Source organism: Staurois parvus, unplaced genomic scaffold, assembly GCF_062004578.1.
Source record: "Staurois parvus isolate SC_StPar_1 unplaced genomic scaffold, SC_StPar_1.0 ptg000155l, whole genome shotgun sequence".
Classification (NCBI taxonomy): domain Eukaryota; kingdom Metazoa; phylum Chordata; class Amphibia; order Anura; family Ranidae; genus Staurois; species Staurois parvus.
Window position 1 is genome coordinate 25213830 of NW_028317951.1, and position 15601 is coordinate 25229430.

At 40.5% G+C, this 15601-nt stretch overlaps 1 protein-coding gene across 1 annotated transcript in view; it reads left to right on the plus strand.

Annotated features, from left to right (window-relative positions):
• The window catches only part of TTC14 (tetratricopeptide repeat domain 14), a 44907-nt gene that overhangs the window by 13158 nt on the left and 16148 nt on the right, over positions 1-15601 (plus strand). The window contains exons 3-8 of the mRNA XM_089675557.1: positions 2566-2765; positions 2859-2943; positions 5412-5541; positions 6967-7119; positions 9516-9587; positions 9674-9793. Of these exons, the coding sequence (XP_089531683.1) occupies positions 2566-2765; positions 2859-2943; positions 5412-5541; positions 6967-7119; positions 9516-9587; positions 9674-9793 (760 nt within the window). The remainder of the gene's footprint in view (positions 1-2565; positions 2766-2858; positions 2944-5411; positions 5542-6966; positions 7120-9515; positions 9588-9673; positions 9794-15601) is intronic.

Genomic DNA, 15601 nt, shown 5'->3' on the forward strand with positions numbered 1-15601 from the left:
AAAGCAGCTGAAACTGATTAACAACCTCTGCTACTTAACTGACCAGATCAATATCATAAGAGTTTAACCTCTTCACGCCGGCTGAACACAAATGTGTGGCCACCTGGCCGGGACGCCAAGCGGCTGCACATTTGTGTCCTATTAAAAAAGAACATATGTGCTGAGAGCACGCGCCCTGCACGCTCCCAGCACACATGTCTGGTACTCATGGAAAGGTCCCGATCGCCTCTTTCGATCAGGACCTTTCCCGATCATGTGACCGCCGTGACGGCGTGTCATGGCGGTCATATGACCCTAAACCCCACCACCAATCGGCCTCTGAAACCCTTAAAGGGCCGGGAGGTGCCGGTGCGAAGGGATTAATTGACTTAATGCTATACTCCTGATTAAATAGTGTGTTTTCATTTTTTTGAGATGTGTGTATGTGTGTGTGTGTGTATGTATGTGTATATATGTGTGTGTGTACACACACACACACACACACACACACACACAGGCCAGTATTCACTCTACCACTCTAAATCACATCACTATAACATTAATTGTGTAAACAGCCCTGATAGCAGACATATTGAATTGAGTCCATCAATTAGACCAGATATGTGCCCAATGTATATCTTATTCTTGCTTGTTCTCCTCCACACAATGCAAAGCACAAGCAAGAATAAGGTACATATCACGTTTAGGCACATATCTGGTCTAATTGATGGACTTAATTCAATATGTTTGCCTTTGGGCTGTTTACACGGTTAATGTTATGGAGATTGTGATTTAGAGTGGTATAGTGTATAGCTCCCGATTGGTATATTTATGATATAATTCTAGAAGTGTAACTTACACTTAAAGGGGCAGCTTAACTTTAAAAATTGACAAGGGGTTATTGCGGTCATGTGGAGTGTGTAGAGGAAAGCGCTTCCAACATTTTGTTTTTCATTTTAATTTTTTTTTTTTTTATAAAGGTGAACACTAGGCTTCTGTGTGTGCAAAGATATATTGACATAGGAACGACACACCTAGATTTGTAACATTTAATTTGGTTATAAAGCGTAAACATTTTTTACCTTAATGCATTTCTTGCATTAAGATAACAAATGTTAGGCATCAGAATCTCCCCCACATCCCCCCCCTTTTTACTTACCGGAGCTCTCATTCGATCCAGCACTGCACGTTTGCAGCTCTTCTCTCCCCTCATTTCCTGGTCACTGGCTTTGCTGAGGCAGCAGGAACCATTGGCTCCAACTGCTATCAATCAAAGCCACGGACAAGGGAGCAAGGGGTGAGGCTGAGTCCCAATGCCTGTGTCAATGGATACAGACAGCGAGGCTCGGGAGCAAGTCTGCACAAGTGCGTCTTCCTATGTGGGCACTTGGCAGAGGGGAGGAGCCAGGAGCTCCGTCAGTGGAACTCAAGAAGAGGTGATTCGGGGCTGCCCTATGCAATTCCATTGCAGAGAGCAAGGAAGTATAAAATTGTGATTTTACAAAAGAAACGAAGCATTTACAATCACTTTAATAGTGCAATATAATGGCCATACCAAAAAAAAAAAAAAAAAAAGAGGGGGGTTGGGGAATTGGGGGATATACACACACTAATTTTTTTTTTTTTTTAATAATTCAAGGGTGCCCATATTTTTGGCCATTACTGTACTTACCTGCTCTGTGCAATGGTTTTGCACATAGAGGTCCCAATAATCTTCTTCTTGTGTCCCCTCCCAGCGCTTCTGTCTTTTTGCTGCTTGCTATGGGGGCACTCTTGTGGGGGTATGCTCCTGAACCATCTCTGTGTGTCCATAGACACACAGTGTGTGACTCGGGCCCTGTCCCCCCAACTCACTCCTCACTGGCAGTGGAAGCCAATGCTGTCTCTAAACCTCTAAAGGAGGGAGAGAGCCGCTGCGCTCGTTCACAGCACTGGATTGAGCTCAAGTAAGTGTGGGGTGGGGGGGCTGGGGAGCTGCACTTAGAAGGTTTTTAACCTTAATGCAGTGAATGCATTAAGGTAAAAAAGAAAACCTTCAGCCTGTACAACCAGTTTAACTATTTGTTGCAAATGTTAATGAAGGTTAATTTGCACTTTTACTTTTTTTTTTGTCTTGGCCACATGTACACCTATTCTGGAACTTTAGCTCTTGACCACCATGCAAGACTGGGTACAGGAACTTTCTTTGATTAAAATGGAACACCTGGTGGCCTATCATATAATACCCAAGATCAGTTTAGTATTGGGGCTGGATTCACTACATGAGCATCATGGAGTTTTGTACAGCAATATGCTGAGCTCCTTACTAGCATAGGACTGCTGATACATCTCTTGGAAGCCCTGAAAGGAACCGGAGACTGCCATAGCCATATCCTAGACCTGGAGCTGTATGGAACTTGTATAAACAATGAGAATTAAGATGTATTATGGCACTGTCTCAAGTGTCACATGCAACAGTTTTGATATCTGGCATTGCAGTATGTGAAACAGAAGTCTAATCTTTCTTTAATTGGACTAGAAGTATAACTTGTTTAATTGATGTATGGTTAACATATTTTTCAAAATATTTTACTTCCTCTGTTACAGGTTGTTATGCTGTCATGCCACCTTTGGAACAGTTCATGGAGGTTCCCAGTGGGCAGAAGAGAGAACTGTTTTTTCGAGATCTTGAACGGGGAGATGTTGTAATTGGAAGGATAACTTCTATTCGTGACTTTGGATTTTTTGTAGTTCTTATCTCTATGGGCAGTGGCATTTTAAGAGATATAGAAACGCTAGAAATAAGTGTAAGCATAGAAGTAAAACATTGAATATACATTTGCATTTTATTTTAGGAGACTATTTTAAGTTGAACACTTTTTGCATTTTCTTTCTACTAGGCATTGTGTCCTGTAAGAGATGTGCCTTCTCAGAGTAGCCACGGAGATCCCTTGTCTTATTATCAAATGGGAGACCTAATCAAAGGTAATTTTAATTTTTGGAAATATTGTGACTAGGGATTATTAAATTTTGAATTAGCTGGTGGCTTATTCATGTACCCCATCTGGAAAAAAAACTAACATTATTAGCAAAATTCCACTATGGATTTTTACACTACCAAATCACAAATTAGTCCTAGTAAAACAGTTTTTTTTTTTTTCTACCCAAATGGTAAAATCAGTTTAAGATTTATTACTTTTAAAACAATGTTTGATACAGTAGTTTACTGACTTCCTATTGCCTCTCTGCCTAATAATCCATCAGTTACCCACTGATTTAATGGTTCAGTATAACTATATGTGATTTCTCAATGCCTTAACATGTTATCACACCACATGTGGAGACACAGTGGACGTGTTCTCTACGTGTTTTGTGGGCGCAGGATAGCCCGCTACCTCAGGAGGGCATCAGGGGTGAATCTATAAGCAATCAAATATAATTTTATAAATTTATAGTCCACATTCATTGTTTACACATTCTCCAACCCGTCAAAGCGAAACTTCACCTATCTGTTTATGGGAGCACAAGAGAAATAGAGGAAAATCGATTGAATATGCAGTTTTCAAACCCAAAACCACTGTAGGCTGTTAAATGAGATTACATAATATAATTAACCCCAAATTTTTACCTATTTCTCGTTGATATACTTACCATAGTCACTGTCATGCATAAAGAAAGCTACACTTGGTCCACTGTGTCGCCAGGCAGAGGTGGAAAAAGAAGTCAGTAGAGTATTATGTCAAAGGGCTCTTTCACACTGGCAGGCCAGTTGGCTCCGCCTGTCTGTCTTTCAAGCGGACCCAATGGTACCATCCATTGTTCTCTATGGGGAGTCAGATGTAAACCGATGTGTAGGTTTACACCCGCCTGTACCCAAATAGTTAAAAACAGATGGATTGTGGATACATTCCCCATCCATCTAGAGGATCGGATGACAGTTGGATGCAATTGGACTGGAGATCCGTTTACATCCGACCGCCCCATAGAGAACATCAGGCTGTGTCCATGTGCAGAGCAGATATGGACCTGTCATCCGCCTGCTCAACGGGGATCAGTAGACAGATCCCCCCACTGAGCAGGCGGATCCGCTTGACCGCCCTTGTGAAAGGGCTCAAACATTGTTCTATATGTAATTCTTTTGAATTGATTTTAACCATTTGGATGTCAAATAAAAACAATATTTTTACTATATAGATCTGTGCTGTGGTACAGTAAAAGTCTGTTGTACAATTATACAAAATGGTTAAGGAAGAAACAAATTCCACAAAGTGCACAAACCTCAGTGACACATCCATTGGGTTCCCCTTGAAATCCATTGAGAACTTTTGCAGTGAAATAGTATAGACCAAGTAAAAGTCCTCAGTAAAAAGAAAATGGCAGACCGCCTGGGGTTTGCCAAAAGGCACTTGAGGGACTCTCAAACCATGAGAAACAACTCTGGTCTGATGAAACAAAGATTAAACTCTTTGGCCTGAATGCCAAGCATCATGTCTGGAGGAAACCAGGTACCGCTCACCACCTGGCCAATCTCATCCCTACAGTGAAGCATGGTGGTGACAGCATCATGCTATGGGGATGTTTTTCAGCGGCAGAAACTTGGAGACTAGTCGGGATCAAAGGAAAGATGAATGCATCAATGTACAGAAACATTCTTGATGAAAACCTGTTCCAGAGTGCTCTGGACCTTATGCTGGGGCAACGGTTCATCTTTTAACAGGACAACGACCCTAAACACACAGCCCACATAACAAAGGAGTGGCTACAGGCCAACTCTGTGAATGTCCTGGAGTGGCCCAGCCAGAGCCCAGACTTGAACCCGATTGAACATCACTGGAGAGATCTGAAAATGGCTGTGTCCAACGCTCCCCATCCAGCCTGATGGAGCTTGAGAGGTACTGTAAAGAAGAATGGGAGAAATTGCCCAAAAATAGTTGTGCCAAGCTTGTAGCATCATACTCAAAATGACTTGAGGCTGTAATTGTGCTAAAGGTGCTTCAACAAAGTATTGAGCAAAGGCTGTTAATAATAATGTACATGTTGTGTTTTTTTTTTGTTTTTTTTTAATAAATTTGAAAGATTTCAAAACAACTTCTTTCATGCTGTCATTATAGGGTATTGTTTGTAGAATGTTGAGGAAAAAAATGAATTTAATCCATTTTGGTATAAGGCTGTAACATAACAAAATGTGGCAAAAGTTAAGCGCTGTGAATACTTTCTGGATGCACTGAATAATAAATGTCTGCATATTTTGTATTAAATCACGTAAGTGTAAACATCACTGAAATCACTTGGTTCAATGTTACACATTCATTAGTTTACAAAAAGTGTGTTATTGGCTGGAAAAAGTATGGTATTCTACATTCAGTAATATTTAACCAACATGTTAGCCTAAAAAAATCAACTATATTTTTATATGGCTATTGGTTTTACCATTGCTGTATTTTTCCTCCTAGCTGCTGTAAAAGACATTGACCGATACCATGAAAAAATCACGTTGTCTTTGCATAAGTCTTCACTGCCTACTCACCTGTCTAATGTCAAGATGGGAGTTATGAGTTCTGAAGATATGCCTGAATACTACAAGTAAGGACAACACAATTTTAATTATCATAGTAAAAATAAATATTTGGTAATGCAGTATAAACTAAGGTTTTGGTTCTTACAACTAAATTTTACTGCAATCTGCAGCCTGTGCAGCAACATCTTAATTAGAAAATCCTGAAAAAACCTAGGGGAACCTCACTAGCTAGGACTTGAACAGCAAATAAAAAATGGCAGTGCTTTAAGTTTTGTCTGTTTCCATTGAAAATAAATTGCTTCATTTATTTCCCCTGTAACCACAAGAACACAGGAAAAAATCTCCTTAATAGGGACTTAGGTAGCAGTAAAAATACAACAGAGGATTCAACCCTTCCCTACTCTATACAAAAAATAAATTAGTCTGGCATTGGTCTAACCAGGGTCCCTTTGCAATTCAAATCACAGAACAAAATCAGATTGGACACTTTATTTTTTCAAGAGAGAGACTGGGCAGTCTGTCAGAACATTTCAAGTTCAAACGTCTTGCCAGTTCAATGTTAAGTTCAGCTCGATTTGCAGTATATTCTGTTCACATGGGCGAATTAATCTGTACACCCATTCATAGGGCCTTGTATTCCTGCTTAAGGAGGCACAAGTGGTCCAAACATAGTATGTCCACGTTCACAGCCCTGCATCTGTGCCACATAGATGTACATGAAGATATGATCAGCTGTTGGCAGCATGTCATAAATTGTAACAGGCTGGCTGCACAGACCTCTTGAGAGGATAAACAAAGCCCTCTGCATGGGTGTACAGATCTGTGAGCCCTTGGAGCAGATGATTTGCACATATGAGATCACATCTACTGTAGGCCAAAAAACTGGAACAAAGTAGGAGCAATAGGGCCTTGTAGGAGAGGACTAAAGTAAAGTGATTAAAGCAATAAGTAGTAACTGGATAGATGGACATAAGCGATAGGTGTAATTGATACTGTTATAATTGAACTAAGCCTAACTGGCATCTCACCCCCTCCATTCCCATTCTTTGTATACCACTTTCGTAAGCCAGGCAGTACTTCAGTTCTATAGTGAGCCATTAGGCATTGTTGTACTGAGCAGTTTTTCTGTAGACCATAATGCAAAGCCTGTTTTCTTGCATGCTGTACTATGATCTGATTATTGAAACTAAAACTGTAGGAAACCTGTATAGCAGAAGAAAGTGTCTGATTTACAATAGGTTTTAGAAGTTAGACCATACCAGAGGTTTTTTCTTTTTTCCCCCAAATCTGCAAAATACATATCACTTCGGCATCATAAGTAATGACCGACTGATTTTTCCATTTCATAAATAAGTAGATCGATAGCAGTGTGAAAATGTCACTGGTTCATCAGGATACTAGAAGATGTAATCTGCATGCCAGAAATCAGACAAATAGAAGTTTGGAATGGGTTGGATGGTATGTTTGACTTTCGTTTGTTTCTTTTAAAGGCAAAGTGCTTCTCGGTTCCGCAACAATGACACATATGAAAAGGTGTTAAGGCAATCATTGGCATTCACAAATCCATCCACTGTTGAATTTCTTTTAAATTCTCTTGGAATTGTTGAGTCTAACCCACCGTCCTTAATACGAGGCCTTCAGAGGTAATATTGCTTATTAAAGTATGCCCGGTTTGCAGATGTGTAGAGTGTATTGGGTATAGTTACAAAAGTGTTTTACTTGTTGTCACACAGAAAATTGTTTAAAGCAGAGCTCCACCCAAAAGGGGAAGTTAAGTCCTTGTCCCCCACTCCCCGTTAAGGATTGGCACCTTTTTGGGGTGTGGGTACCTGAATTTGACAGGTATCCGCTCTCACTTCCGCTGCGATCTAAGGCAATCGGAAGCAGAAGTTGTCTTCCCCCTCCCTCCCCATAGTCTTTTGGACATGTGACAGGTCCCAGAAGACTACGGGATCATTCACAAAGCGCAGCTCTATTCACGCATGCGGCTGTGAAGCCGCAAGCTGTCACAGCCGGGTGCCCACACTGAATTTGCTGGCGCTGGGGAGAGAAGATGGCCGGTGAAACCAGCTGTGGTGAGGACACCGCTGGGCCGAGGGACAGGTAAGTGTCTGTATTTTAAAAGTCAGCAGCTACCACTTTTGTAGATGCTGACTTTTATTTATTTATTTTTTAAATCAACTGGAACTCCTCTTTAAGTAAAAAAAAAGATTGCAGTTATGTTTTTTTTTTTTTTTTTTGTAAGAGTTGCACTTGAAAACTATTCAGTAATAAACTCTCCTACGAGTTTTAAATGAGCTGCCAGGGCCTTTCTATTTTAGTGTTGAGCAGATCAAATTTTTGTAGGCAAAGTATGCTTTTGTTGTGCAACAAAACACAATAACGACATGATATAGTATAAACTGGAGTATGTTGGATGAAACTGTGCTTTGCCCTTTTAAGGACTTAAATTCACCTTGCACATATGCATTTTCTCTTCCCACCCCTGCCACTGATACAAAGAGACATACTCATTACATTGTAGCTTTGGGCAGCAGGTGACTCTCTGCCCTTCTTCCACAATGTTACAAGGCAAGGTAAAGAGTCTTTTTTTGCCTTGTAATTTCTGGCCAAGTGACTGAGCTTACAGTTTCTCTTCACTAAGCCAGGTAACCAGAGTAGAAGTAAAGGTGAATATACACAGAAATGGGTGGAGAGGAAGCATTTAGGCAAACATGTTTCTTTTGACCTTCATTGGCGAATCGCAGGCTCAGTTTATCTCAAATTACTGTGTGACTACAAACATTTGATTGTACAGAATGTAGTTTAGATCCTATAACAGCATCTTCAGTTCTCTAAGGGTGGTGTAGGCCAAAAACACACCAAATAAGGTCATTTCAACATGCTGTACTGCAGTGGGAAAGCTTTGCAGATAAATGTCATATAAGGTATTGCCACACTTCAGCAGAAAAGAGACCTGCAAAAATCTTTGTCACACACAGGATGACTATTCCCAAGTGCGTGTGTACTGTGCAGAAGTTGTAGGCAGATGTTGGTCTTTGCCTTCAAAACCACTTCAATTGTTTTTAGGTACACACAGTGCTTGTGCACACAGTTTTTGAAGGAACTTGGCAGGTAAGTTGTTCCAAACATCTTGGAGACCTAACCATAGATCTTCTGTGGATGTGGGCTGCCTCAAATCCTTCTGTCTCTTCATGTAATCCCAGACAGACCTTGCTCTTGAGATCAGGGCTTGTTCTTCTTTACACTGATAGTTTTTAATCATGTTGGCTGCATTTTTGGGGTCATTGTTCTGCTGCAGAATAAACTTGGAGCCAATCACATGCTTTCCTGATGGTATAGCATGATGTATAAGTATCTGCCTGTATTTCTCAGCATTGAAGACACCATTGTTTCTGACCAAATCTACAACTCCATTTTCAGAAATGCAGCCCCAAACTTGCAAGGAACTTCCACCATGCTTCACTGTTGTCTGCAGATTTTTGCAAATGGAGTCAGAGATTTGCTCAGGATCAATGCTGAGAAATATGGACAGATCTTTATGCATCATGCCATACCATCAGGTAGGCATGTGACTGGCCCCAACTTTATTTTACATCAAGACAACAACCCCAAACATGCAGCCAATGTCATTAGGAACTATATTCAGTGTAAAGAAGAGACAGAAAATTTTGAAGCAGCCTACATCCACCGAAGATCATGGTTAGTTCTCCAAGATGTTTGGAACAACCTACCTCTCGAGTTCATTCAAAAACCGTGTGCAAGTGTACCTAAAAAGAGTGAAGAATTGATGGCCAGAATTTGGCCACACCAAATGTTGATTTTGATTTGAATTTCTCTTCTGTTCTTTTACTTTCCATTTTGGTAATTGATAAAACTAAACTATTACCACTTCTATTTATAAAAGCATATATATTACAGTATTTTTCACACCTGCGTACAACTTTTGCTCAGTACTGTATATCAGCTTGGAGTTGAGTTTCTTTTGTAAAATTTCAGATTAATACATGTTTTGGTTTTTTTTTTTTCCTATGCACAGAGCAAATTTCTGTGATCAAGATTATGCTCCTTCCTTAAGAAAAAAGCAATCGTCCTCTTGGGCGTTAAAGTGGTAAGAATGTTTTTATATTTTATTTAAAAGTACAGCAAAAGACAGCAGGATGTTTTGTTTGATGTTTTGTTCTTTTGATTTTGTAGTGTGAAACAAGGTGTTGATTACTTTAAGTGGGGTCGGCATGTGGATGCTATGAACGAATATAACAAAGCATTGGAGATTGATGCTAAAAATGTTGAAGCTTTAGTAGCACGTGGTGCACTGTGAGTATTGGGTTTCTTTTATCCATTAACTTCATGTATTGATCATCTATTGACTAACCCCAGTATGGTGCCAGACGAATGTGGGAAAAGTAAATGGAAGAAAAATCATGGGAAAAAATACAACCTGCAGAATCAAAATGGAGAGCATTTACTCCGTGTCCTATAAGATAACCGTACAGCAAGTGAAGCAGACACGTTGAGTATCTCCATAATCAAAAAAGTAATCCTAGAAGTATTGCAATGCTTTGGCCTGTTGTGCAAGTCAATAAATTGTTTAGTTTTGTGCTATCTTCCAGTAGTATTTGTAAGAAAGTCAAGTGCCCGCTTTACAATGTACAAATTGCTGCATATGCAGAGGTGTTTTCTAGATCAGATGACCTGTTCAGGAATTTTTTGCAAAGTCATCTTCCAGAACAGCATTGCGAGAAGGCACCGCCCACCTACACATCATCCATTGTTCTAAAAAAGTTCAGTCTCACATGCCTCAGTTCTTTGTGTTTTGGAGCGCATCACTGATTTATTTTACCCGACGTGCTAGTTGCAGGGGCCTCCTGTGCCAGCTACCCAATTGCATCCCCGGACAGTGGACCGGAGGAGGAAAGCCTTAACTAACTTCATTTTTGCTCTAGAAGCATTTTCCTTTCATTGCAGAACCTTAATCCTCCTCCTCCTGGTGCTATTCCCTAATATTGGGGCTGCTCATGCAGGTAGAGGATCCATGTATGCCGCATTTTGCTCTCCTGTCCTGCCCCCATGTGACCGAATGCAGGAATGCTGGGGGGCAGGTTTAGATGGGGGCATCTCCATCCCTGTGTGGCACTATGGGCAGTCAGTATAATTTCTGGTGGCGCACATCCGCCGGTTGGTTACTTCTAGTGACATTCTTCTGGAATGTCACTTCCCTGAGCTGAAAGTGTCACTTCCGGTAGCAGTTGAAGCATGTGTGGTCCACGGATGCTGGCGGGACAGCTGTTGACTGCTACTAGGCATTCACAACAAGTAGTGGAGAAGGACACAAGGGGCTGCAAGAGCAGTATGGTATCTTTTTTGTCAGCATCAGCTTTCCATTCAACATACTGCAGGGGCACCTGGGGGGGGAGAGGTCAGAGCCAGGGTGGCTTACTTTCTATACAGATGCAGACCATGTCTGAAACCACACCACCTTCCTGCCCTGCAAATCCTGTTTCACAGGAAGGGTCTAAGTAAACCTAGAGGGTAATGGTTCCTTTTCTTATGCTTTACCCTGCATGCACTGCCTTTTTTCTTTTGGGAATTATCACTGTGATCCTTCTGCTGTCACTTCTTTATGGGGGTGCCTTTTCTCATTATCTATACTTTTACATTCCTAACTGGTCCCTTGTCTGTCTCTTTAGACCAAGGCTTCAAATGAAAGGAAACCTAAGAGCAGCAATTAATCCCACCCCCATCAAATTAAGTGCTTTGTGCGATGCAAAATTGTCTGCTAGCTGGTCTAATCCTTTTGTCATAAATGCATTAATAAGTTAGTGGCTAAGGAATCACAAGGATTGTTTAAAGGTCTGATTACTTCTGTGAAAGAGAAAATGTTGGATACATTTTGTTTCCTTTTTGTTCTCCAAGATATGCAGACGCAAATAACTCCTATAACTGTAGTCAACCCTACTTGTCAAGCAGTGGCTCCATCTTGCAGCTGGGAAGAGGTGGGCAGACTGGAGGAGACCAGAAATTCACAGGATTCACGTTAGATGAAGGCAAAAGTAGTTATTCAGCAGAGGAATGAGAAAAAACCCAATGTCTTTTACCTAACAAAGATGCGGTATAAAATCAATTTTGGAAACATTGGGAATCCGATAAAATCTGTCTATCCATGATAGAATGTACAAGGGGCTCCAAAGCAGAAAGTTTGTGTTTTTTCTAATGCACAAGTCACTTAAAGATATGATTAAAGCAAAACAGGCAATCCAAAGAAGAGGATATTCTTCTCAGCTACCTTGAAACGCAGATTCCCATTTGCAGATGAAAATATTGAACTCTGGGCAAAGGGCCCCAAGCTTGATGCTTCCCTTTCAAAGATCTCTAAAAAGACTGACTTATCTTTTGAGTACACAGGCACCCTGAAGGATTCTAAGGACAAGAAGGCAGAAGCATTATTGAAGAAAGCCTGGGAAGTAGGAGCAACAAACCTCAAGCCAGCACTGGTTACATTTCAAGCCTTTGGTTGAGCCAACTCCAATTACACCTGGAGACAGGTACCTCAAGAGATGCTGAAATCAATACCAACAATAAACAAGCTGGTGGATCTGCAGAGGCTGTAAAAATCACGACACATTCCACAGCCCTCATCAATTCCTCCAAAATAGCTCTATGGTTGAAGACTATGCGGTGTTCCATTTTTTTGGTATTCTACTGTTTGGTCCTCAGAATCCATTTTAGACAGATCAGTAGACCGGGATGAAAAAAATTGGATGAAATGGTGACCATGTTTGGAGGAAATGGTGCACATCCAGCTTCAAATCAAACAATCCCTGTTGTGGTGACTGAGCAAGAATACCTTCTTTGGTATCTTGGCATCTTTGGTCTTAGACACGTATAATTTGGATAACGATAGATGCAAGCTCATGGGGATTGGGAGTGCACCTGAACATAGGCTTGGCTTAAGGAGCATGGAACAAACTCTGGTCAAGGAAATCCTCAAACATGAAAGAGCTGAAAGCAGTGGAACAAGCTTTACATCACTTTTTCATTAAAGTCTAAGGATGCAATGAAAAAAGGTTGACCGCACTCCAGTGGCCAGGGAAATCCAAAGTGTTTTGCACATATTCCATGTTACAAAAACATCACAGTTCCAGGTAACAGGATAACAGGAAACCGCAACTGCAATAAACTTTGTGTTTCCCTGGCCATTGGAGAGTGGTCAACCTTTCTTCTTTGCATCCTTGAGTTTTAAAGATTATGTATCGGACCAGCACCTGATTGCACAGTGAAGGGGCTGACGTATAGTAAATCAACCTGGATCAGTGTTTGTCTTTCACTTATCGCCATAAGTCAGAGGAAGACCTGTGCAAAATCTTATCAGACAATACTACTGCCATTGCTTACATCAACAAAGAGAGAGCACAAGATCACACCTCTTAATGCCCCTGACAGATAACATATTACGTTGGGCAGAACTACTAAAACTGCTATCCCTCTCGGCTCTACACTTATTTGCTTGTGAATTTCCTAAACCGTAAACTCTTAGTGAGCCTTAACATGGTGAATGTCTCTCAGTCTAGCAGAAAAGTGGGCGGTCCTTGATGTGGACCTATTTGCCTCAAATGCCAATGCAAAATCAGAAACTATTATCTCTAGAAGAGAACGATGGCAGTGTGGGACTCAATGCCTTTCAACATCAGTGGACTTACCCATTACTAGCTCATGCTTTTACCCATATCAATCTAATAATGATTCAGAAGATTATCAAGGACGAAGCCAAAGTGATAATCGGTGCTCCCCATTAGCCTCAAAGACCATGGGTTGCTCACCTTCAAACAATCAGCATAGCACCTCACATAAGACTGCCCTTTAAAAAGAATCTAGATCATCTTTATCTAGAAACATTGAAGCTTTCAGCGTGGATACTAAAGGGGAAATATTAAAAGGAAAAGATGCTCAGACAAAGTAATTTCCACGAGTCTGGAAAGGCCTCTCTCATTCTAGTGATCTTCTATTTCTTACCCAGGGTCTTGACCGCATCCCAGTGAATCCAGGAGATTATAATACCTTCATTCTGTGCAAATACTACTAACGAAAAATAATTATTTCATAGTCTATATGTCTGAAGATTTCTGATAGCATACCTAGAAAAAGCTTAATATTGGAGGAAGTCCACCATCATATTTGTTCTCTTTTCTGGAGCCACAAAAGGTCAAAAAACGCATTGCCAGATTGGTTTGGGAAGGAATTGTCAATGCTTACCTCACAGGTTAAGACGCCTCCAAATCCATAATTCTGGGTGGAAAAAGCAGGCGCTTCGAAGGCCAGATCTATAGGGCTTTGACATGATCTAGCTTTCAAACATTTGTCCACCTTTACAGAATAGGGCTGGTATTCATTGAGGACGAAGCTTTTTGCAGGAAGGTCCCACAGACTGTAGTCTCCCCCCATCCCCCCTCAAGGAATTATTGCTTGCTTATCCTCTCAGTGCTCTACTGGATGATGACTTGAGAAACTTACAGACCCCATTAGCATTTCCCTGTCAGTTAAAAAAAAAAAAAAAAGCATAGTGGATCCCAACGCTAACTGCTGGAACAATACCAGAGAGGAAATGTATAAACCTAGTAAGACAATTTTATAATACAGTTTATAGAAGCCCCAACTAGAAATTCTGCTCTGCTGGACCTGGTAATCTCAAACCATGCAGAACCTATTACTAATAGGGTAGCAGTGACCTGACCATAACATTATTTCATTTAATACAAGCTATAAGGGCTTGTTCACACTTGCCTGCACACTAAACCGGAGCAGTTGGTGTTTGGGAGCAGCTATTTTGGCCTGCAGTTACATGTGGGAGAGGGCACATTCCATCACATTACACAGCTCCCTTTTTTCGTTTTTGTGTAAACTTTATGTAAAGTGCACAAAGTGACACTCCATGCATGTCCCCACACAGCAGAGGGCCATCCAGAGTTCTGCAATATTATGCAAACATATTGCATATAGCACATAACTCTGGAATACAGAAAAATGCCACCTTCTATTGTGAAAATGACACATAGAAAACGTGTTTTCTATTTGTCATTGCAGTTAGCTGCATTTTATCTATGATGAAAAACTCATGTATCTGGACATACTGTGAACAGGCCCTAAACAACAAGCTTACGTTGAAAAGATAAACCCCTAATTTTCAGAGAGAAAAATTTCCACGGCTGAAGGCTGCTCCTCAAGATTTAGACTAGGAGGGAATATTGTCATTAAAGAACACAACAGAAATGGGAATGCTTCAAATAGAGTTTATGCATACACACTGCAAAATATATATTACCATGGACAAGAATTTTACCAGGCTAATAATAAAATGTTTCTCACGTCTAAAGTTTAAAAAATAAAAAAGCTATAAATAAGAAAAAGAGCATTTAAAATTCTAAACATGAACAACAGGTTGCAAAAGAAAGTAGGACGAACCCCAAAAAATTCTTCAAATATATTATTAGAAAAAAAGGTCAGGTCAGTGCATGTTGGCCCTTACAAGAAAATATAGAGTGGGTGACTTGAAAAAGGCAAATTTATTAAGTACCTCCTTCAGCTCTGTGTATGCAAAGGAAAATGTCGATAGTGGGGATAGTATTGACATAGACCCAAATGAACTCCCATAGCTCAAAATTTATATGGTCCAAAAACATTTTGACAAAATAATGGTGAATGAAGCACATGGGCCAGATGACTTATACCCACGTGTCCTTGAAAAGTTGATCTCTGTTATTTTAACTATGGTTTCTAAGTTTTAGAAACTCTTTAATGACTGGTGTAGTACCACTGCATTGGCATAAGGCCAATGTGATTCCAATATTTTAAAAAGGGGTTAGTCTTTACCAAGTAACTACAAACCGGTTAGTTTAAAGGCGAAGTTCACTTTTTTTTTTTTTTTTCTTTTTCCTTCTAAATTCCAATTTCCCTATGTGCCAGTATACCATTAATGTACCTCTTTTACGGAAAAGAAAAAGCTTTCTATGCTACACCATCCCTTACCTCGGCATCCAGATTGGTGTATGATTAACTTTTCCATTACTTCTTGGACAGAACTTTGGGTGTGAAAACTGTTAAGGCACACGCAGACTGGTCATACACTAT